At 39.9% G+C, this 22,579-nt stretch overlaps 1 protein-coding gene across 2 annotated transcripts in view; it reads left to right on the top strand.

Annotated features, from left to right (window-relative positions):
• Positions 1-22,579, top strand: part of PRKG1 (protein kinase cGMP-dependent 1) — a 653,626-nt gene that overhangs the window by 520,797 nt on the left and 110,250 nt on the right. For both annotated transcript variants that reach the window (XM_083443672.1, XM_083443673.1), the window contains 2 exons: positions 14,476-14,553; positions 19,118-19,212. In XM_083443672.1, the coding sequence (XP_083299798.1) occupies positions 14,476-14,553; positions 19,118-19,212 (173 nt within the window). The remainder of the gene's footprint in view (positions 1-14,475; positions 14,554-19,117; positions 19,213-22,579) is intronic.

Consider the following 22,579-nt stretch of genomic DNA (forward strand, 5'->3'; position numbering starts at 1 on the left):
CTGGGGTTGTGGTGCTCATCTCGCTTTAAAGGCCAAGGGAGCCGGGGTTTGTCCGCAGATGGTTTTCCCAGGTCATGTGGCCAGCATGACTAAAGCGCTTCTGGCACAACAGAACACTGAAACCAGAGCAGCGCACAGAAATGTCGTTTACCTTCCGGCCAGAGAAGGTACCTATTTATCTACTTGCACTTTGACGTGCTTTCAAACTGCTAGGTTGGCAGGAGCAGGGACCGAGCAACGGGAGCTCACCCCGTCGTGTGGATTCGAACCGCTGACCTTCTGATCAGCAAGCCCAAGGCTCAGTGGTTTAGACCACAGCACCACCTGTGTTATAATTAATATAAATACCAGCAAAAACTCCGGACAAAACTTTCCCCAAAATACCCCAGTCCTTGCAGGGCAGGAGCAGCAGCAGTTCTTATGAAGCCAGGTGGAAAGAGGCAGGAACCGGGGGCTTTCAGGCTCCCAGCAGGTCAGAATCCATACTTTACCCTTTTGCTGTTATTTCTTTCCCCAACAGCCTTTGGGAAATACTTTTTAGTTTCTATATTTCAGTACATGGAAGATAGGGTGCTGGTCAGAAGTGCTAATTGTTGTTAAAGGAGAAGTTACATTTCATATATATATATTATAAATTGTTATAAGCTTATTCTTACAAAGAAAAAAATTGAATTTCTTTGGATTTCTAAATAAATAAATAAATAAATCATAATTTCATATATTGACATCATTTGTGATAATTCTTTTAAACACAGGGCTCTTTTCTGGTTATTTCATCTGGTATAATCCTGAGTGGTTCTGAGTGAACAATTGGAGCAGAGCCTAATAGACAGCCAAGTAATTAAAGGACTGAAGAACAGAAAATGACTGTTTAATAATGAATTATTCATGTGTAAACTTAAGGCTGATGAGCTACTATTTAAAGAGAGTGGTGTTATAATACTGCCTTAGGGTGTTGCTTCAGAGAAGTTTGAACAAGTATGTAACTTTTCCTTAAGACATATTTTTAAGTGAAAGACAGGATGAAAACAGTTTTATAAATAGTAAAATAGGAAGCCATGGCCTTTTGACCTTATTCATACGTTTGAGTATGAGATGATACAAGGGAAAGGTAAAATTAAACCATTTTATTTTGGCCCAAGATACACAAGAATAGCTGTTGTTGCTTGCCATTACTAATGTGCCGTGACACACACTAATGTTAAAGTTCTGCCTTAACAGAACCCAGGCTACTGTGAAACCCTCAAGAGTGAAAATTCATCTTATTACAGCCAATGTAATTAGTTCATATCAATGTTTGGGCAACAACTGATTTATGTGCATATCACTGTGACCCGGAAGTGGCCAGAAAGGGGCCATAACAGGGTGGCATGGGCTTATGCATGCTCTGCCGTCACACGCAATGGCCCAGAGTGCAATCGGGGGTTGCCTGTACTGTACTTGATTCACAGACAAGGGAACACAGTCCTGAACATCACTAGAACCACTTACACATATTATAGGATATATGTATGTATACACAAGGGGGAGAGAGAGAGACCCACAGAAATATGTACAGTGGTACCTTGGCTTAAGTACTTAATTCGTTCTGGAGGTCCATTCTTAACCTGAAACTGTTCTTAACCTGAAGCACCACTTTAGGTAATGGGGCCTCTTGCTGCTGCTGTGCCTCCGGAGCACAATTTATGTTCTCATCCTGAAGCAGAGTTCTTAACCTGAAGCACTATTTCTGAATTAGCGGAGTCTGTAACCTGAAGCATCTGTAACCTGAGGAACCACTGTATATATCATTTTTTAAAACATGCTTCTATCCCTCAGATACTATGCTTTCAACATACACTGAAAATTAAACTTCTGAAATGGCACTCATTCCCCACTAATAACTGATATTCAGAGATGGGCATAGCCATTAGTTTTTATGTCACTTTTTTTTCCCCTTTGCCATATGATTTATCCTCATCTTGCCATGTGGGCTCAATTCTGCAAGAACCGCTGAGCAATCTCACTCAGTACTGAAACCAGCATGTTCCAGTGCTGCCCTCTGCTATGTTTCAAGCCACACTGCCCCAGTGCTGTGTCTGTCTCTCTTGCTGGATGACAACATTTCATCTTGGATTTATATCTTAGATTAGAAAGCTTTATGTAGTGCTCTGCTACGGCACTTTGCCCTATCACTCTGATTTATTAGTTGACCCTGGCTGCTCTTAGAAACGTGTGCAGTTTTATCTTTTTGTATAAAATATAGCAGCCCTGAAGATCTTGCCTCATATTGGCCGCATCTTTCTGTCCCTGTGAAAATAGATTATTACTCTTTGTGACCTAATTCATATTGTGAAGCAATGCTGAAGATTAAACATAGAGGGTGAAATGTTTTAGAGAATGCCATTCTGCCTTGGTTTTTAAAAATAATCAATAAGAATATCTATCTTTTTCAAAAGCCTATATATATATATATATCTCGCTGCATTAAAAGCAAATTTCTTCCTGTTTAACCTTCTGCGGTATAAATACATTGCTAAGCTGAATCTAGTTCTGTGATATTATGGACTTGTGATGCAAAATCAGATTTAATAACAAATTATTTCAATTAAGGAATAATTAATATTGTATCTACATACACACCACAACCTTCTGCCTCAATCCAGATGTCAGTGCTCACCTCGACACCAGCTGCTTTTACGCATTTGTCTTTTGTTGCCCCTGGCAGATATTTCAGACAATTTATTCATTAAATTATTACATTAAAAAGATTTCTGAGACCTCTGGGTATAGGGCGGTATATAAATTATAATGCTGAGGATGATGAATTTCTGACCCACTTTAAAGGAACATTTTCAAAGTAGCCTACAAAAATATGCCGTAGGTTGAAACCAGTAATAAGTCAGCTAAAGCGTGTGAAGAGAACAGGGGTTAACTAACATTAGCCTGCAGTCTAGTTAACTAAAATTTTAATGCACTGTACATAGGGCTGCCTTTGAAGATGATCTGGAAACCAGCTGGTACCACATGTGGCCGCTGGTGTGACTGTTGAGGCCAGACAACATATTTTATTGATACGTTTAAAGTGCTGGACTTGACCTTTAAAGCCCTAGTTTGGGCCCAACTTGTTTAAAGAACAGCCTATGCCACACAAACCTGCCCATGCTTTAAGCTTGGCATTGGAGGCCGTAATTTACTTACTGGTCTTGAGTTAGACTGGTGGGCTGTAGGGACTGTGTCATCTCAGTAGTGATCCCTGCCTTGTGTAATCCAACCCCACCTAAGAGGTGTGCTTGGACCCCTCATTTGCAGTATTTCAAAACGCTTTGAAAACCAACCAGTTATGCATGTCTCTTAAGGTATGTTTTATTGTCATGCTGCTGTTTTATTGATGCTTTATTGTGATGCCTCTGGAAATGGCTTTCATACTGGTTGGTTTTCATGTACTGCCTTCTGACACATATTAATTTTAAAGTTTTATTATAATACTGCATTGTGCTGTTATGCATTTATTTTGTTCACTGTCTTGCCTGGACCTATAAGGCAGCACATAGCTTTTAAAATAATATACCTTTATGTAAAAAGAACTTGGCACTAATATTTTATTTAATACTAGGAATGATTGTTCAGTTTTAGATCTCACCACCTGTTGAGTTATATGCTTTGAGAAGAATGCTCTGAATTTAACACGAGGGGTAGAAGATTCATTGTTGTGACTTATAGGTGTTTGGATTGGGACATTTCTCTTTCATTTGTTCTGTATATTCTTTTGAACATGACATTTAACAACTTAATAAAGTGTATCCTAAAAAAACAAAAAACAGCCTCTAACCTTTAGTCGAAAAGGTTGATGTTATAAACATTTTGTTCAAACAATTATTTTCCATTAAATAGAAAAATGGTTTTCAGCTCACCATCATGATTGTTTGTTTGTTAATATTGTTTCAAAGGATTCTGGGCATTAAAATGTCACCCAGCAGGGTCAAATAGCAATACACAAACAGTGCACTGAACCAAAGTTGCCAAAACATGTTAGTACATGGACCAGCATCTTTGCTTGCCAAATGAGGTCTAGCTGCCTGATTGGGAAGACACATAGCCCGATGGTATTCCAAATGCTCTGTATCCATGAGCACCCAAGATCAGTCTCTGAAATCTACAATTTAGATCAATCTTATGTAGCAAGGCTGGGAAATGCCTAAGACCATACTGCCAGCCTATAGTCTGACCAATAGTAAGGCATATCTATATGTTCCCATGTAAACTTCACAATGCTCTTTTGGTGTTCATTAGAATACAACACCATTATGTTAAACAAAAGTGTGGTGATGTCGCTCAGTTTTTCATAACAGTTGTGCACTTTTTCAGAAAAGCACTAGATTTATACTGGCTGTGGACTAATACATGCTGATATTTTTCAGATATGAAGCCATGTGGAATAGCAATGCCTGCAAAGGCAATTAAACATGGCATAGCACACACTGACTCCAAGCAGTTGTGCACTTTTTCAGACACCATTGTGCATTGATACATAGTGATCATTTTCAGACATTGGAGCATGCGGTTCAGCACCAACTTGTTAGATGAAAACAATTTGCCCATCAGGTGGGCATGAAAACACCAGAAACCCAGCTTCCTGGGGGGGGGGGATTGTGCATCAAATGCCCTCATAAAAATGGAAATAGTTTTCATAGGAAAACATAGGCAGAAACAGGAAAATTTTGCAGGCTTTTGTAAAGAACTTGATCCATGCCTTTCAAATACAGCTTTAGATGTTTATTGTTTAACAGGAGCAGATACATCCAGCTGTACAATGTGCAAGCCTTAGTGATTCCTAGATGTTACACACCAGCTGCAAGGGCAAGTGTCAGTTTTGAGTGAATCATGTTTGGTTTCTCTCTATGGACCTTTGTTATACACAGCAAAAGGAACTTTAATCCCCTGATTCATGATACTTGATTCTTCATCAGCAGTTTACAACTTTGATATAACAGATGTCTAGCAGTAGAAATGAAATATTAGCTGTCACAATGACTATATGCTTGGAGGCTATAACATGAGCTGCCTGCATCATTTTCCTTATTTACCAAATCCCTATAGCTAGGTCAGAACTGACAGATGTGGTGCGGCAGAAGCCCCTCTATGTGGAGTGGGCCAATATTGTATTTAGATTCCAAATACAGGGGGAATCCTCTGAGCGCTGAGCAAGCAGCCTGGTTGACATTCACAACTATTACATGGTGCCAAAATGATGGCATACTTGGAAAACATACTCCAACATTAAAGCAAGTAAACTCGAACACTTCTCTGTTGTTTTGTTTAATTAAGAAATGGGGTAAATTAAAGAATATTGAGAGGGGGGAACTAAAGAGAAGAAGCCAGTAACATCAAAACGAATCCTAACATTCCAGCAGGCAAGAGGTTGCTGTTTCTTTCAAGTGATAGCATACTTATCTCATAACTAAGGATGGAACTCGCTGCATCTGGTTGCCCAGTTACACTGCTGGACTAGGTCAGCCTGACCCAGCAAAACTCTTCTTGCGTGACTTGGCTAAGATAATACAGTTAGCTTCATGGATGAGCAGGGATTTGATTTGACTCACTTCCCTTGGCTGGAATTAGCATTTTGTCCACTGCAATGTACTGCACCCTTGTTATTTTATTTGTCTTGGATTTTAGGAAATAGTAGGCTATTTCCTATAGGAACTTGTGTTCCCGGTTTTCTTACGTTAAAAAAATTCACTTGCTTAACAGGCGATCAAGTCCAGGAGCTAGGCAGAAATCTGGGCATTGTTTTTTCCTGCCTAGGTAAAATGCCAGCTACAAATGTATATGGAATTTCAACTTTCATATCACAAGTGGTATAATTATGAAATCAAGATTTCTAGTCAACAGTGTGATTCAAAAGTGCCACAAAATAAAGTGTGTCCTTTAGTGTAAGCTACAGTTGTCAGCAAGTCAGTATGCCAAAGTTCAGAGTCCGAGGGTTGATCCATGCAAGCAAAGTTCAAAATTCAAAGATCAGGAAATGAAGTTCAGGGTCAATCCAAGTAGCCAAGGCCAGCAGTCAAGATACTAGAGTCAAGCCTGAAGCACAGTCCCATGGAAGTCCAGGAGCATCCAAATCAAGTCCCATCAACATAGGCAATTGAGCAGACACAGCACCTCAGCTCTGCTTCCCTTTTGCACTTTGCCTGCTGATTGCAGCACCTGGGCTTGACGAGGCATATGACCCTCACCTGTTCCAAGCCTACTCCAACTGAGGAATCACACACTTCCTCCCAGAGCTAAGCTAGTGGGCCCTTGCCTGCCTCAGCCTTCTGGAGCACTTGCATGCTGCTCCCTACACCTCAGAGCCTGCTGTGTTAGTGGAGACAGGGCCCACTGTGGTGATGGGTGCTGCTGCTCTGCTTCCTATGCACTGACTCCCACCTCATCATCATCTTCCTTGTGAGTACTTCCTATACCAACCTCTCTTTCCCCATCCCCAGTTTGCCCTGGTGTGTCCCAGTCCCAGTTACAGCCCTTGCTGGGATCCTCCCCTTCCTCCCCCTGTTGTCCTGCCAGTTCATGACATCTAGTATCCCTTTTTCTTAATAACTCTGGTTTCTGGTGCAGAGGATTACTCAGTTTTAACATAGGTACTGGGATTATTTATGTACTGGGATTATGGTTCAGAGAGAGGTGGTTTTTGTTTTGTTTCATTGAAGCGTACAAGGTCCAAAATGTTTGCCTGATTTGTTGGTATTAGAAATAAGCTTGGTTAGATTTTCATTTTTGGCTCTGTACCTTCTAGGGAGGAAAATGGATGTTAAACATTCAAATTGATTCAGCCATATTTGCAATTTGAAAGGAATGTTTGTGATTGTTTTCATTATCATGGCACCCTACTATTTTAAGTGGAAAATGTGTGTGTGTGTGTGTGTGTGTGTGTGTGTAATTGTAAAAAATCTCTCTTTTAAATAGCAGCTTTAGCAAAATATTGTTTGTGGTGACTTGCTGCAAGGGTATAAATAAGAACAAAAGAGGAACCCTGCTGGGTCAGATTAAAGGCCCATCTGTTTCAGTGACCTACGCACAAAGTGGCCAAGTAGATGCCTTTGGGAAGCCCATAAGCTTGACATGAACAAAACCACCCTCTCCCTAATTCTCCAGAAACTGGTATTCAGAGGCATGCCACCTAAGAAACTAGAAGCAGTACACAGCCGTTGTGGCTGGTAGCTATTAATAGCCTTATTGCTATTATGAATTTGTCTAAACCCCTTTAAAGTGGTCTAAGTTGGTGGCCATTACTACAACTTGTGGCAGAGAATTCCATAGTTTACCTATGTGCTGTGTGAAGGAGTGCTCCGTGCTCCATGATCAGATGGAAGTGGCTGAGGTTAGTTAGAGCCTGGTCTGATAATCCCATGGTTGCAGGTTTGATCCCTGCATGGAACAGTTGTGTATGGCTGCATTGCAGGGGGCTGGTCTAGATGACCCCCCTTTCCAACTGTACAATTCTATGTGTCTCACTTTTGCATAATTCTAAAGCTATGCAACTCAACAATACTGTAACTTTTCTCATGGCTTAAGTAATAATTTCTTTGTTGATATGTGCATCTCTTAAGGCCTTGTGATTTGTATGGTAAGCCTTGCAATCTAGGCTCTAAGAATACAATTATATTGCAGCATGTCACTGAAACTGTATGAACAGCTGCAATTAATCTTTTTTTTTATCGTCTTTCTTTTAAACCAACACCCTGTATTTCACCAGAAAAAGTATATATATATATTTTCCTTGTGGCAAAATATGAAAAAGGGATAGTTAGGGAAAGGAAATGTCTTTCAAATTAAGAGAAAATGTAATCGCCAATATGTTGGTTTGCACTATGTATTGCCAGCTCCTGTTGCACAATATTGATTTCCTATTTAGTATTTGTGCAAATGATGTAAGGATTTATTGAAGGAGTAGTAATGCTACCCTACAAAGGGGGTCTGGAAATATGCCAGTCCTCTTTAGCTAAATAAAGACAGCAACGTCATGGAAAGGGTTCAGATTTTTTGCAGACTGCGGTAAGAATAAATGATCCAGAGGAATTCTCCAAATTCTGGAGCCCAAATACAAAATTCAAGATACTTTTATAACATTTTCTTTACATGCTTAGCTCATGAACAATCCCTTTCAGCAACATGATTGGATAACAGAATCTGTGGACAGCTTGTTGACTCTTCATGTTTTCTTCTAATTGGTTGACAAATAAGCATGGCAACAGATAGTTCTGAACAAAGTTTATAAATTCACTCCTCTTCTGTCTTGTTCAAAATGTTGCATTTTTGGTCGTCTGTTACATGAAGCGATCATTTTGGAGCTTCTAGTCTCTTCAAGGCCACTTCACATTTCTGGTATGTGAAGCTGATAAGCGAGCCCCTGCTTATTAGCAAAAAGACAGGTTGAGGTGCATGAAAAATCTCTGCTTAGCTAGTTATATACCTTTATGCAGGACAATGGCACAGATACGTTGTGGTTGTGACTGAAAATGTTTATGCAGGCTCAGCAGGCTGAGGTCAGTTGTGTATCAGAAACCTGTTCTGTGACAAAGGGTGAGAGCAAGTCAGTACAGTATAGGGGTATTCTGTACTTCACCTTCCAGCTAGCCTGAAGGAACTTGGCAGATCTCCTGCGTTCCTAATCGGCACAACCTCTCCTTGCTGTCCTGCTAGCTGCTGATAGTGGACTGTAAGCTATTGTTCAGCAGAAACTGACTCAAAGCAGAAATATGAGTGCTGTGAAAGCAATGTATGAGAGCAATGTATGCTCAGAAATGCCTGCCTGCTATGTTGACCCCAGTGGGTCTCAGGTCATGACATTCATCTGGGTCCCAGGTAATGACACTCAGGTATCAGTAAAACTTGATCATTGTCATATTTGCTTTTTGAGAACAAGTTAAGAAATAAAAACAAGTTAATTAAGAAAACATACATGAAAACAATCTTCCCAAATTGGGCATGTTCCATGACATTAATTGTATTTTGGCAACAGTTAAAGAAGTATTTTTGTCAAGCATTTGTTGATTTTAATAACAAGTTGTGTGTTGTTGTTTTTTACTGTGGTTTGTTGTGTTGATGTTTAGAGATACTGTTGTTTTAAAATACGCAGTTTATATTTTGAAAGCTGACCTGGAATTTGGTAACATAGGGCAATATATTAAATACCTAAAATAAGCTCTAGTCATCATAAACTCTAAATACAGATTACAGTCAAGACATCTGTCAAATGCAATTATAGCGCCATTCAAGAGCTTGGTTTTACAACATTCAGCAGCCCAGAGAAGGCACGCTGTCATCCAGTGATGTTTAGCAGAAATTTTACGCTACCACTTCTCACTTCCTCCAATTAATAGAATAACCAGAGAATACATGACTTGAGGTTGTTTTCCAGCTATTATGTAACTGCTGAATAAGTGAATGGCTCCAGGAATTAGATCAAAATAGGGGGAAATGTGAAGGGCTTGTAAATCCTCTTCTTACCACTTCTTGGGAAATGAATGCAATATTGATGGAAAGGGGTTGTTTTAGTTCATTTCATGCAGCAGACTTCCTTCAGGAACTGTTTTTGTGATTGTTTTAAAGAGGTTTTATTGAGTATGCTTTATATTTCTGTGTATTTTGGTAAGCTATTTTGAGGACCTGTTGACCAAAAGGCAGACTAAGATAAAAATGGTAATAGCAACAATAATAAGCAGACAGTGCCACACCCCACTGAAAGGTTCTCATTACGAGGGGCAATCATCATTTGCCACCTGCAAACAGATTCATCGCCAGGCAGCAGACCTCCTAATAACAGTTCTCAATCTTTGTTAATAACTCAACTGCTACTCTCCTAGCTGCCCCGTATTCCTAGACTGATTGTAAGTACAGTAGCTGGAAGAATTAAATTATCAACATGGAATCAACTATCTTTGATTATGATTTGTTGTCACCCTGCTTAACTTAATTGTTCACCTGGAATTTAATCCTGCCCACAAGTACCACTGACAGGATTGCAGCCTTCATTCTAAAACTCCTAATTAGTTGTATGTGTTTTCTGATAGGCTGGTAGACCAGGATGCTATCTAGATGACTAGCCCCATTCAGTTGTCATAAATTATTGTGATTATTAGTCTGCTCTAGTTAACTGATGGATCAATAAATTAAGCCATTGGCCTTTTAAGACAATAAACATTCATTATTGAATGTTGTAGAGTAACCAAAGGAGATGAATATTACCATAATGCCCCTGGTTTTAAGCCTCTGTGGAACATTTGGCTAACCAACCACTGCCAGGTCACTGTAGTTTCCCAAGAAGCCTGAGACCTTAATATGAACATCCAGCATCCTTAAAGATACATGTCCCATGTGTTACTAAGCACTGGGATGTCATTTCTGACATCTCCCCTAGGTGCTCAGGTACCTCGGGAAAAGATTCAGCATCCCCAATACCAGAAGGGAGGTTAGATTATGAGTTTGACTAGAATTTTGTGACAATTTTGTGCTAGTCTCCTTTAACCATCAGGAGTGCCACCTTTGAATTGTTGTATACTGCTGTGGTTTAACACATTCATTTGTTCAATGTGTCAGTATTCTACTAAATGCAAACTGAATCAGCTAGAAATCTAATTACCAAAATTTTAATGTAAACCTTCACGTGACAGTTTTAAATGGTAACAAACTTTTTATTTTTATAATCCTGAGAGGATCTAGCAGGTGTTTGACTTTCCTTCTGAGAAGTGGTTATTTGAATAATACAAAAACTAATTGCTTGATTGAGGAAAACAAATAATCTACAGTGGTAAAAAACACACACCATAAATTGTTAGGGCTTTGTAGGGTATTTCACAAAAATGACCCATTTTAGATTTCCTGCACATATACAAACTTATAATGCAACTGCCAAATAAGTTTGGCAGTTCCATTAAGCCCTCTGTGGGGAGAGAAAAGGCATAAAAAGTGCTGACTGCATCTGTGCAAGTGAAAACTATGTTCCCCATTTTGCTCATTGGATAGTGCAGTAAACTTTTCCACTGAACTTAATGAGAGATCCAAGTAACTGTTATTGGCAACACTGCCTAATTGTCAAGATTCATGTGATCCTTCAGCTTCTGCTGTTAGTGAAAATACCCCATTGTGAGCCCTATTATTCTTGGCTAACTGCTACCTAAGGGAATTGCAGCTGCGTTCCAGAAAATGCAAGATGTATCTGCAGAGGGCTTCCGTGGGGAGATATGCCGGATAGCAAAGTTGAAAAATTGAGTCATTAAGACAGCAGAAGACCTTAGGGCTATAGCAAGAAAAACCCAGAAAGGGGCAGCATGCTTTTAACATTATACCTTGCCTCACCTACTGCCCTGCCATTTCATCACCAAGTGCTAGCAAGAACAACAACCCATGAATGCCACATATAAACAGATTATCTCTCAGGGTTTTGACTGGTAAATCTCAGTTGTGTTTATGCAATATATAAGGCACCTTCCCATCCTGGCTTGGGTATAGCAATCAGCATTATTATTATTGTTATTATGGCACTGTGGTCTAAACCGCTGAGCCTCTTCGGCTTGCTGATCAGAAGGTTGGCGGTTCAAATCTGCCGGGGTGAGTTGCTGTGTCCCAGCTCCTGCCAACCTAGCAGCTTGAAAGCATGCCAGTGCAAGTAGATACATAGGTACCACTGCAGCGAGAAGGTAAACAGTGTTACCTTGCACTCTGGTACTCGTCACGGTGTCCCATTGTGCCAGACGTGGTTTAGTCATGCTAGCCACATGACCCGGAAAGAAGTCTGTGTGCAAACACTGGCTCCCTCGGTCTAAAAGCGAGATGAGCCCCGCACCCCATAGTCACCTTTGACTGGACTTAACCATCCAGTGGTCCTTTACCTTTACCTTTTTTGTATACTGCTGCTACTACTACTATATTTAAGACCAACAATTAACTTATTCCAAGAGGAGGAGGATTTAATAATGCTTGGCCTTTCTTAACCTTAGCAATTCAACTTCTCTAGTGTGAATGAAATTCAATGTCAATCACAGTAGTGCCATTCACATTAGTGGAATGGAAGTAAGTAATGTGTCTCCTGTATTACTGTCTATACTGCATTGCTCTACATGGGTAAATTGCCTGGAGTGTGATTTGTAAGAAATGGGATAGAGAGGAATACAGAAAATACCATAATGCTATTATAGAAGTCAATGGTTCATCCTCACCTGAAATACAGCTTGCCATACTGCTGACCTCATCTCAGAACGGATATTGCATGACTGAATGTAGTTCAGAAAGGGCAGCTAGAACGATTAAGAGCATGGAGTCTAAAAAGAGTGAAGGTGTCTCTTTTGGAAAGGAGATGGGGAAGGGTGCTGCTCTTTCAGAAATAAATAATTTAAACATAAGAATTGGATATAATTTCAGGATGGTATTCTATAAACTTTTACCTGGGAGAAAGCATCACTGAATCCAATAAGACTTAATTCTGAGTAGACATGTATAGGATTCTGTTGCTACTCTGGATAATTTTACAATAGAATTATTTGCCTCAAGGTATTAGGTATTAACATTGTAAAAAACAACAACTAGTTTGCATATATTTACAAGTCTTAGAGTTATTGTAATGTTATGCTAACAGTTAATAGAATACATTGAAATGTATGTTTGCCTCTAAAAAACAGGGAAAGGAAAACGGGGAAAACAAAGAAAATTTTGGATTCTTTCAGGGCTTAATTAGCTACAGCGTCTATGAAATGTTATGCTATTTTATTGGATAACTGAGGCCTTCCTATTGCCCCCCCCCATGAAGAATTTACAATTTCTCCCTGAGGTTAATAAAAAAAATCCCACTAATAAATAAATGTATTATTTACATTCTACAAATAATTGCCATGCAGTTAGTCCTGTCAGAAATTAAAATGAGGCATCTTACTATTTCTAAACCTCCCCCTTTAAAAACAATAATGTGATTACTTCCAAAGCTGGCCTGATATATTTTGGCAGCTGAGTTTAACCACAAAATGGTGCTTCCCCGCCAGAGATGAGGGGGAGTGAAGATCTACATTGGGAACAAGGGGGCGAGGAATCAAATTAACTTCACCCAACAGCTGAACTGGGAAACAAAGGTCATTACAGGATGAAGAGGCCTGTCCAGGACACCCCAGAGGGCAGTCTCCACATTCCCTTCTCAAGGGTGGGAGGAGACCAGCAGTGCTGCGTCTTTGCCCAGAGGTGCTGTGGAGGTAGCGGGGGGGGGGGGGCTGCTGAGGAGGAGGCTGACCCAGCCTCCAAGTGGCTACAGCCACTCTTGGCACTGTAGCAGCTGGTAATGTGCTCCTTGAAGCCTGTGACACCCCTTTGGATCCTGCCCCCTTCACTTTGCCTCATGGGTGGCTCATCCCTGATTACTTCTCATGGAAGTATTCACTGTCTCCAAACCCCAAATAGAGACACAGCGATCATAGCCAAAGTTTATTGGTTTAAATTTAGGACCTAAGCAAGCAAGATGTGGAAAATCTATTATCTTCTCCAGAGAATAATCCCTCAAGGCCTTCCCCTATACTATTTTCCTGATCTACACACAAACACATACACACTTGCTTTTCTCATAGTTGAGGGACAAGCATATTGCTGTAACTGTGTTTTATATGGGAGTTATAATAAATAGCTGACATTGTCTGATTTCCTTACAAGCAAATCAGGATTTATGGTGAACAACTTTCTGGAAGCAAACTGGGTCTATACTTTGTTACACCTTTTCAATACTCCTCATTTTTTATGCTTCAATGCTTATTTGTTTGGGTTGTTGTTGTTTTTTTACATTGAATTCCACATAATAGAATGTCATTTAATGAACAATGTAATTTAAAACTTTGATAAAAGACACTGTCCCCTGATTATCCTTGCTGGAGAAGAACTGACTACCTCAGTGGACTTAATTTTTGGACAAGAGGAACCTCCCCGTCCCCCGGCTTTGGGAATGTAGCCTCTGTACTGACATCAGCTACCTTTAACTCATGTTCTGCCGGAAGGACCTTTCCTTTTTTTGCAGAACTGTCGATTTAACAGGAAAATATGCCCTTGGATCCTCTGCAAATGACAATTTTGGGACTGGATGTTTTGGTGGGTTAGATAGCCAAATTCAGACTGGTTCAGAAATAAAATTATATCTTGCCATTTCCATCATGACTACTGATAATGGGAAAAGTGAAAAGCAGAATTACTACTACAAACAATGATAGGAGGACTTGTGAAGTGACACTTATATGTATATGACAGTGTGTGAAATATACTTTGATGAAAGCTATGAGAAAGACTTATTTCTTTTGAGCTGTTTTACTCCTTGCCACAGGTATTTTCTTAAAGTTGCAATGCCTGAACAAGTTGTTGCTGCTGCTGCTGCTGCATCACTAAGAATTATGTTATGAAACTGTAAAACTGCAAGTTGGGTGACAAGCATTCAACATTTCTTTTGTTCTTGTAATTTTTTATTTTCTGCAGACGCACTATGAAAATGGAGAGTACATTATCAGGCAAGGTGCTCGCGGGGACACTTTCTTCATAATCAGCAAAGGCAAGGTAAGCTCTTGTGGCACCCTATTTAAAGTGCATGTCATAAGCAATAGTTGCATATTATAGGGATGTAACACCAACCCTCGCTTTTTCCCCATGCAGTGCCAAGGGGGGTGCAATATTTCACATTTAATTTGATGTTGTGACTTGGTGTTGGCGATGGAGGCTGCACTTTTCAAATGAAAAACCTAAAGAGTTTTATTACACAGAGCTGTACACATTTTCCCCTTGCAGGGATCACATGATTGTGTAGCTGTTAAAACTAATTTACCTGTTACATTTCCCAAACACGATGAGACTCCTGTGAACGATCCCCAGATCTGTACAGAAATATAAACACGCTGGTTTATAATACAACAAAGTTATATCCAGGAGATCTGCACGTTTCTCTGGAGTTTTTGCATCTGTTTTGACACGCCAGCCCACTCAGACTGTATAGCAAATGGCTTTTGAATCTCAACAGTTTTGAAACTTGGTACTTACATAAATTGTGAATTACAGTCAATGTGCAGATTAAAGATGAACAGGCTCAGATAGGAGCTCCAGAATTTATTCTTTGGCTTCTCCAATACCTCAGACCTCCTCACCATCAGTTCATTGATTCCCTAATCCCTTTCCCCCTAAATAACACTTGTAACTGGAAAGTGGGACAGCAATAGCATTGGCAGGCAGCATCAGAGACTAAGATAAGGAGACAGGCAGTAACCCTTGGAAAAACTACAACCTGCAAGGGCTGCCAGGACTTCTGGTCCTGCATAGTAGCAGCATATTAGAGGGAAAGATTGGAGAGGGCTTATCTCTGTCCTTGCTGTAGTCTTCACTGCCATTTCTGCTCCTAGTGTGCCATCACTAAATATAATTTGAACAGAAGGGTATAAGAGGTTTGGGGGCATCAGGGGAATATCAGGGAAGACAATTGAGAAGGGATGGGATGACTAGGCAAGAGGGAAGGGGTGGGCAGTTAGCTTGCCTTTTTTGTGAGCCAAACTATCTTTATTATTTTCTGGAAAGGAGCTCAACTTCTTTTATAGAAAATCTGGTTAGGATGGGAGGACTTGGCCTGTCACCAATGCTAAGTCATGGTTGTGTTGTGGTCAGTGCAGAATTCTGTGCCACATCTACCATGACCAGGTTATGAGAGCACATTATTCCATTTCTAGCTTGTCTGAAAAAGCTTTCTTTTTATTTTTCAGACCAATTCAATGTGCTGGTTATCATCTTTACTTGTCTAAATAGTCTGCACCATATGAATCTTATGGCTTGTCTCTAGCTGATTCATCTGATTACTATTCTGTATGCCCTTCTGTTAGCTCTCCAATCTGCCAGGCCCCATGGTAGGTGGTAGGGTTTCAGTGGAAGTGCCCACTCAGTAGAGTTCTTTATTTATTACTAATAAACAAAGTAAACCAAAGATGTAGAGCATAAATAAATACTGTTACAGCAGGCTGAAAGTAGAGTTCTTTTTTGAGAGAAAAGCTATTTCCAGTTTAGTAATATTTAGTAATATTTTAATCTGGCTCCGAGATTTTTCTGTTGGTGCATTCTACATCAAATTATATGTTTTGTATTAATTATACCCCTATTTTAATGCTATCTTAATAGTTTTGCTGTGCTCTATTTTAATTTTTATTAATATGTTTTGTTTAACAAGGATGAAAAAAAATAGTAGAAAAAAATGAGTTAGAGGGAAAGTCCTGAACATGTATTGCCTCTTATTGCAGAGATCAGGTTTGTTTATCGAGAAAGGATGTAGGGCAGCCTGCCAGAAACATGGCCTTCAAACTTGCAACTGTCTCTGACCTGTTATGGAGACCTCCTCCTTAAACTGCATAATCTTCAGTTCTTCTGTTTCTCAGCTACTGGATGTGAACTTTGCTTTATCTGTTTGCTTAATGTGGAGGGTAATTAGAATGAACAAAGACTAGTTGGTCACCGAACATAATGATCCTAATGTTGGATATTTACTTAAGCTCAAAGCATAAGTTATGTAAATACCTTAGAAATTAATAAAGTGGATGTATTATATTTATGTTAAGTATACTACATATTAGTTTTCTCTCCCCCCACCTCCACCTCCCTGGCCATAACTCCAGCAATTGATTTCATGGCAACTGTGTTTAGGAGGAAACGTGGAGGCTTGGCTTTTCTAGAGGGAATAATGAAGCATAGTATCAGTGGTAGGAAACCTCAGCCTACAGGCCTAATTAGGACAGGCCGGCCTCCCCATTTGACCTGTGCTGTGACTTGGCCCAAAACACACCCATCTGCCCATCCCCTAATGACATATGACACCAGGCATGGGACAGGTAAAGCTGTATTACCAAATTCAAAAGAAATTGAAATGCACTCCCAATTCTTCCTTTCCCACCTGCAGGTGGAGTTCAGTTTTTGAATCTGACGCTTTTTTCTGTCTCTCTGACAACAGAATAAAGAGCTAAAGTACCAAATTAAAGCTGAAAAAGAGGAATTGGCCGTATACATGATGAGCGTTCAGATAGCCGTTTATTCCACTTTCACAATGTTTCCCTGTTAATTTCCACGATATATTGGAGCTTTCACACGATGTAGAAGCCAGTTCCAGAACTATAGTGGAATATAGCACAAGTTTAAAACTCATTTCCATATTATTTGCAAACTGCTTTTTTCCTGGAAGTAAATAACACAGAAATTGATACTAAACTTACACTATGTTCCACTATAGTTTCGGAAGTGGCTTTACGTCGTGTGAAAGCTCAGATATAATGCAGAACTTAACAGTTAGAGAAAACTGCCATAGGAATGCAGTCACCGTGAGCACTTCTAGTTCTTCCTTTGCAGTTGCCACTGCTGCTTGAATCAGACACATGCTTGAATTCAAGTCATGGCTGCAAATGGAGAATCTTCCTTTACAGCCATAGTTTGAATTGATTCATCCATTGCAGCCTACTTTTGAAGTTGAATCACCTGGTGTTGTATGATGTCATGTGACTGGCAGGTGGGGAGCCCCACCTTTCATATTTGCCAGCAGAAGTTGGGCCAGTTCTGAATCTGAAACCTCACCTTATGACAGATATGAGCCCCTCTCCCACATACTTCTTTCAATCTCCCTTAAATATCTGGAGATCCTTGTTGCATGACTTTATTACATTGCAAGTTTCCATACTCCACTCTTACACAGGAAAACTCGCAGCTGTATGATGTCATCTGTGTCCCATGTAGCATATTCCTGACATTATGAACAAGGGGGTAGAATGAGGGGCTGCTATTTTGGGCAGCAACCCAGCACCTGCCATAACATTCAGTTCCAGCCTTGTGAAACTGTTAGGAGAAAAATATATCAACCAAAACTGGGAATGTGAGTGAACATTTCCTGCGCCAGGCTCAGGAAAGAATTTCATGGGCTTGTTAAATTGCCTGTCTCAAAGGAGAGATGCAAGCTCTTAAAACCTTCATTCCCCCCACCCCCGCTTGGATGAAAATCCATCAGGAGAAGAATTACTGCCTTCTCCGCCTGAAAAATGCTTTGTACTGCCTGAGCAAAGCCTTTGTCAGCCAGGGATTGTGTGCGCTTTGGCAATTGTTTCAGCTGGCAAAGATACCCACAACCCTCTGAAAGTTGGCCACATACCCACATTGCATTGTATATTGATGATTTTAAAACACGTGAGGGCCAAATCCAGGGGTTGGACAAAGTCCCCATTCCCCAGTGAAGGCCTGCCCCCCCCCCCCGCAGATTTACCTCCTACAGCATCTTTTCCCCACCCCTATAGTAACCAATGGAGTCAATCATTCCTCTGGGAGAGGAAAAAAGATTCCCAAGTATTTTCTCAGTTCTTTAAAATACAACTTGAGTCCTTTGTGTGTGCCCTATAACCCCGTTGTTGAACTGCATAAATGGTTGAGTATTGTTTAGTATTGCTGTTGTTTTTCTGTTTCAAAACAGGATGAGCCAGGGTTTATATAAATGTAAGACTTAGAAAACTGGTCCAGTCCAGCTCAAGTTATGTGTTGTGAATCATGTGAAACAAAATCTGTTGGCTTTGGGTGGAGATACACATTATATTATGCATCATAAGATGCTTTTACAAAATCTAGGTATTTGACATCACAGTGTTACGATGAAGAGGAAAGCAAAGTATTGATATGACATCTTTTCTTTGCGCTCTGTAAAAGGTAAAAGTACCCCTGACTGTTAGGTCCAGTTGCAGATGACTCTGGGGTTGTGGCGCTCATCTCGCTCTATAGTCCAAGGGAGACGGCGTTTGTCCGCAGACAGCTTCCGGGTCATGTGGCCAGCACGACTAAGCCGCTTCTGGCGAACCAGAGCAGCACATAGAAACGCTGTGCTCTGTAGTATACCCTTAAATTAACTTAATAATACTTGCAAGATTCCTAGTCCAGTATTATAGCCCCGTTTTTCCAGATGGGGACTACGGTTTGAAAATGCTAGCTTGGAAAAGGTCTCTTGAAGGCTTCATTATGGAACTGGGATATGAACAGAAAATTTAGTTTACAGCTTTTTCTCAGTACAATATACCTTTTCAGAGCCAATATCCTTTCACTGTCATTTTTTAAAAACTCTTCTGTTCAGGTAAATGTTACTCGTGAAGATTCGCCTGGAGAAGATTCAATCTTCCTCCGTACTTTAGGAAAGGGAGATTGGTTTGGAGAAAAAGCACTCCAGGGGTAAGTATTAAACTTTGCCTACATACACAATTTAGATTTGCTTCAAGTAACGTTTGTCTTGAGTAGCTGAAAAATTTGTGGCATAAATGCCACATTATAATGAAAGCTGTGCTAAATTGTAAGCTAGAACTTAAGGAAATAGAATTCTCGGCCACTCTCACTCATCGTTTTGTACTAAAGCAGAAGGCAGGCTGCATATAATTTATAATTCTTTGCAATTGTATGTAAGCCTTGTTATGATTCTAAATGATTTATCAAGCTGCTAAAATGTTTGCTTTCATTCCTGCCTCCCATTTTCCCCTCTTTTCTTTTCTCTTCATTGAACTTTGCTGGGGCATTGCAAGAAGTCAAAAGATGTAAAATAAAGCTGTGGTTGGATTGCTAAATAGACTTTTCGGATTTGTAATTTATTACTTTATGCAAGAATGGTGAAGAGAAGACTGTGTGGCTGGTGGGGCAGTTCACTAGTACAAACCAATGATCATAGCTGTGGTGTGAACAATCTCCTTCCTTATTCACCTGTTCCAGGGTAGTACTGGAGACAGGGGGTCATTATCCAACAATGTACTTCAAGAGTGCCATGACTTTTGGCTGCAAAGCAGAATTTCCCCTCCTTCCCTTGCACCCCTCCACACCACCCCCAATCTGTGTTTTCCCCAAACACTCTAGAGCAAAGGGTAGTACTGGAGACAGGGGGTCATTATCCAACAATGTACTTCAAGAGTGCAATGACTTTTGGCTGCAAAGCAGAATTTCCCCTCCTTCCCTTGCACCCCTCCACACCACCCCCAATCTGTGTTTTCCCCAAACACTCTAGAGCAAATTTGGGGAGGGCCTGAGGTGGGAGGGAAGGGAGGAGAAGTTCCATTGCACTAGCAGAAGTACTATGTTAGATACTGCCCAGTGAATCCTATCTAGATAAACATCTTTATCTGCCCTAAGCCTGTCCTGTTGTTTTCATTAATTTGCATTGTATATTTAAGAATTCCCACACAAATTCACATTTTAATTCATATAACCCCCCCCCCCAATTTCTAAACATTTTTTTCCTCCAATAGCGTTTTGAAAAGTATTTTAATACGAGTTTTGAGCTGGCCATTCAAGAAATGTGAAATCTAGTTGATCTAAATTCTACTCTGCACATTAGTTTGGGAGGTGCACATTAACTCAGTTTATATCAGATTTACAGAGACTGAATTCCTCAGGCATCCCTACTTCTAAGATAGGCATTAATATTTACCAAATATTATTGTATTGTACAGCTCCATTCTTTCATGTAATAGATAATACACATTCTCCTAAATACTCTATGGGTACACAAAGCACAGAGTGTTCCTCATCACCTCCCAGTATTGATACTTTATAGTTGTCTTGTTATAAACTATCCTTCATTAAATTAACGTAAAAACTAGAAGAAACCAAACTAATCCATTTCAGTAGAAGACCAGATGCTCAAAATGAAATGATGAATCTCCCTAAGCAGTTTGTATTGATATTATTTATTCCAAAATGGCAGTTACTACTCATTTGAATTCTTATTCATTGACAAGGGTACATGGGCAATTTTTGTACATTAAAATACTCCAATACTTTGATTTCTGAAATTCAGGTGAAACAGTGGGAATATTTATCAAGCATTCCCAGTTTATGGAGGAAAGCTTAATTATGCAAATCCTTTTTGAATGAAAATACATTCTTGAACTCCTGCAGGGCCTAGATTGCTAGCGAGTTTGTTGTGTTTGAGCAAGACTTGATTTCAGCAATATTTGTTAAATTGCTGAGATATCGCTACATATCAGTGAAATATGCTGGTGAATAGTTGCCCAAGATAAGCAGCTGGCATGTTATTATTTTCACAGATTGGATCATTTTCCCCCACCTGCGTTTTAGCATTATGTTTTCAAAGCCTCTTTGGCATTTTAGCCGATTGTTGTCCGTTGATTCTCATACGGGGCAAGACCTTTAAACCAGTGCTGTGAATATTTACTCTGTGATTATGAGATGTTAAACTTTTTGAAAGGACAATTCCAGCTTTGGGAATCTCTGCACAACAGAAGTTGCTGCAGTGCGGCTTCTTCACAGATCACTCAAGCAAAGTCAGAAGGCATGGACCATATGAGAGGAGATTGCGTTGTATATTCTCCTCACGGCAGTGTTGCCCCACAAACACCTTTCTTCATAGCATAAGGAGGGTGAAGCTCCTAATGATGAGCTGATTCTACAATCTTATCTAATTTCTTACAACTACAGGAAGAAGAAAAATTATTTGGGCTGATCCAACTTCTTGACTTTTTAGAGCAAATTTTGCACTTTTACAAGAGATTTCTCCCCCCAAAAAAGCCTTCCTTGGTGCTAATTCTCTCCTTTTTCCATAGTAGTTTGCATAAAACAACTGCTGCAGCAACACTATGTTTTCTTTCTTCTTCCTCTCTGGCAACCTGTACATACAAATAAAATTATGACAGGAATTAAATTATATCCTAGAGGGCAAATGAAGCTAATTGCTTTTCCCTCACCCTGAATGGCTAATGCCAGAGGGTTTCCGAGGCAGCCTGGCCCATCACACCCTATGATAGCAAACTCAGATGCTGAGTGGCAACAGGTATGTTGGCATACCTAGAACACTGGCAAACAAGAAGGCAGTTTTGGCTTAGGTGAAGTCCAATTTGCAGAAGTACTGTTAATAGAATATTAGGGGGAGGGGACTGTGAATACTCATTCCCACCTTTATTTAGTAAGGGCTAGACATGAAGAAAGACTACAGGATGCTGAGTTTCTGTTCATGAGAAACAAACCAGAAAATCAGGCTAGGGGTGAAGAAATGGAAAACAGATCCTGAAAATGGCGTGTTTGGCTACCTAGAACCCTGAACAAAAGCATCCCACCATTAGAAACGGGGGAGAAATTTGGTACACCTCACATTTTAATGCAAACCTACTTAATTTGCATTTCAAAAAAAAATAAAAATACACAAAGTGAAATGCAGCTTCCAAATTCTCATTTCTTCCATTTTTGTGAGATGGCAGTTCTTCAACAACAACAAAAAGTGTACAAAAATGCATATGTCAGTGCAAATAACCTACAGAAAGCCATTGTAGTAGAGTAAATTGCTTGTAAAAAAAAAAGTGGTCCTCAGGAGAAATGTTTTGTGCTAAAATTCTGGGAAATTTCCATGAGGCTTAAAAAAATAATAATCTGGAAAGTATGTGCACACCAGGGAACTACCCATCTTTTAAACCATGAGAAGGTCTGTTGATGGTAACTTTAGCTTGACTATTGGTTGAGCTTCATCTTCTTTGCTATCTGATGGACCATTTGACAAGGGCACTGTACCATTCTGTTTACTGGTCCTTCCCCCCTTTTAAAT

This window comes from Podarcis tiliguerta (assembly GCF_965153285.1).
Source record: "Podarcis tiliguerta genome assembly, chromosome: 5".
Classification (NCBI taxonomy): domain Eukaryota; kingdom Metazoa; phylum Chordata; class Lepidosauria; order Squamata; family Lacertidae; genus Podarcis; species Podarcis tiliguerta.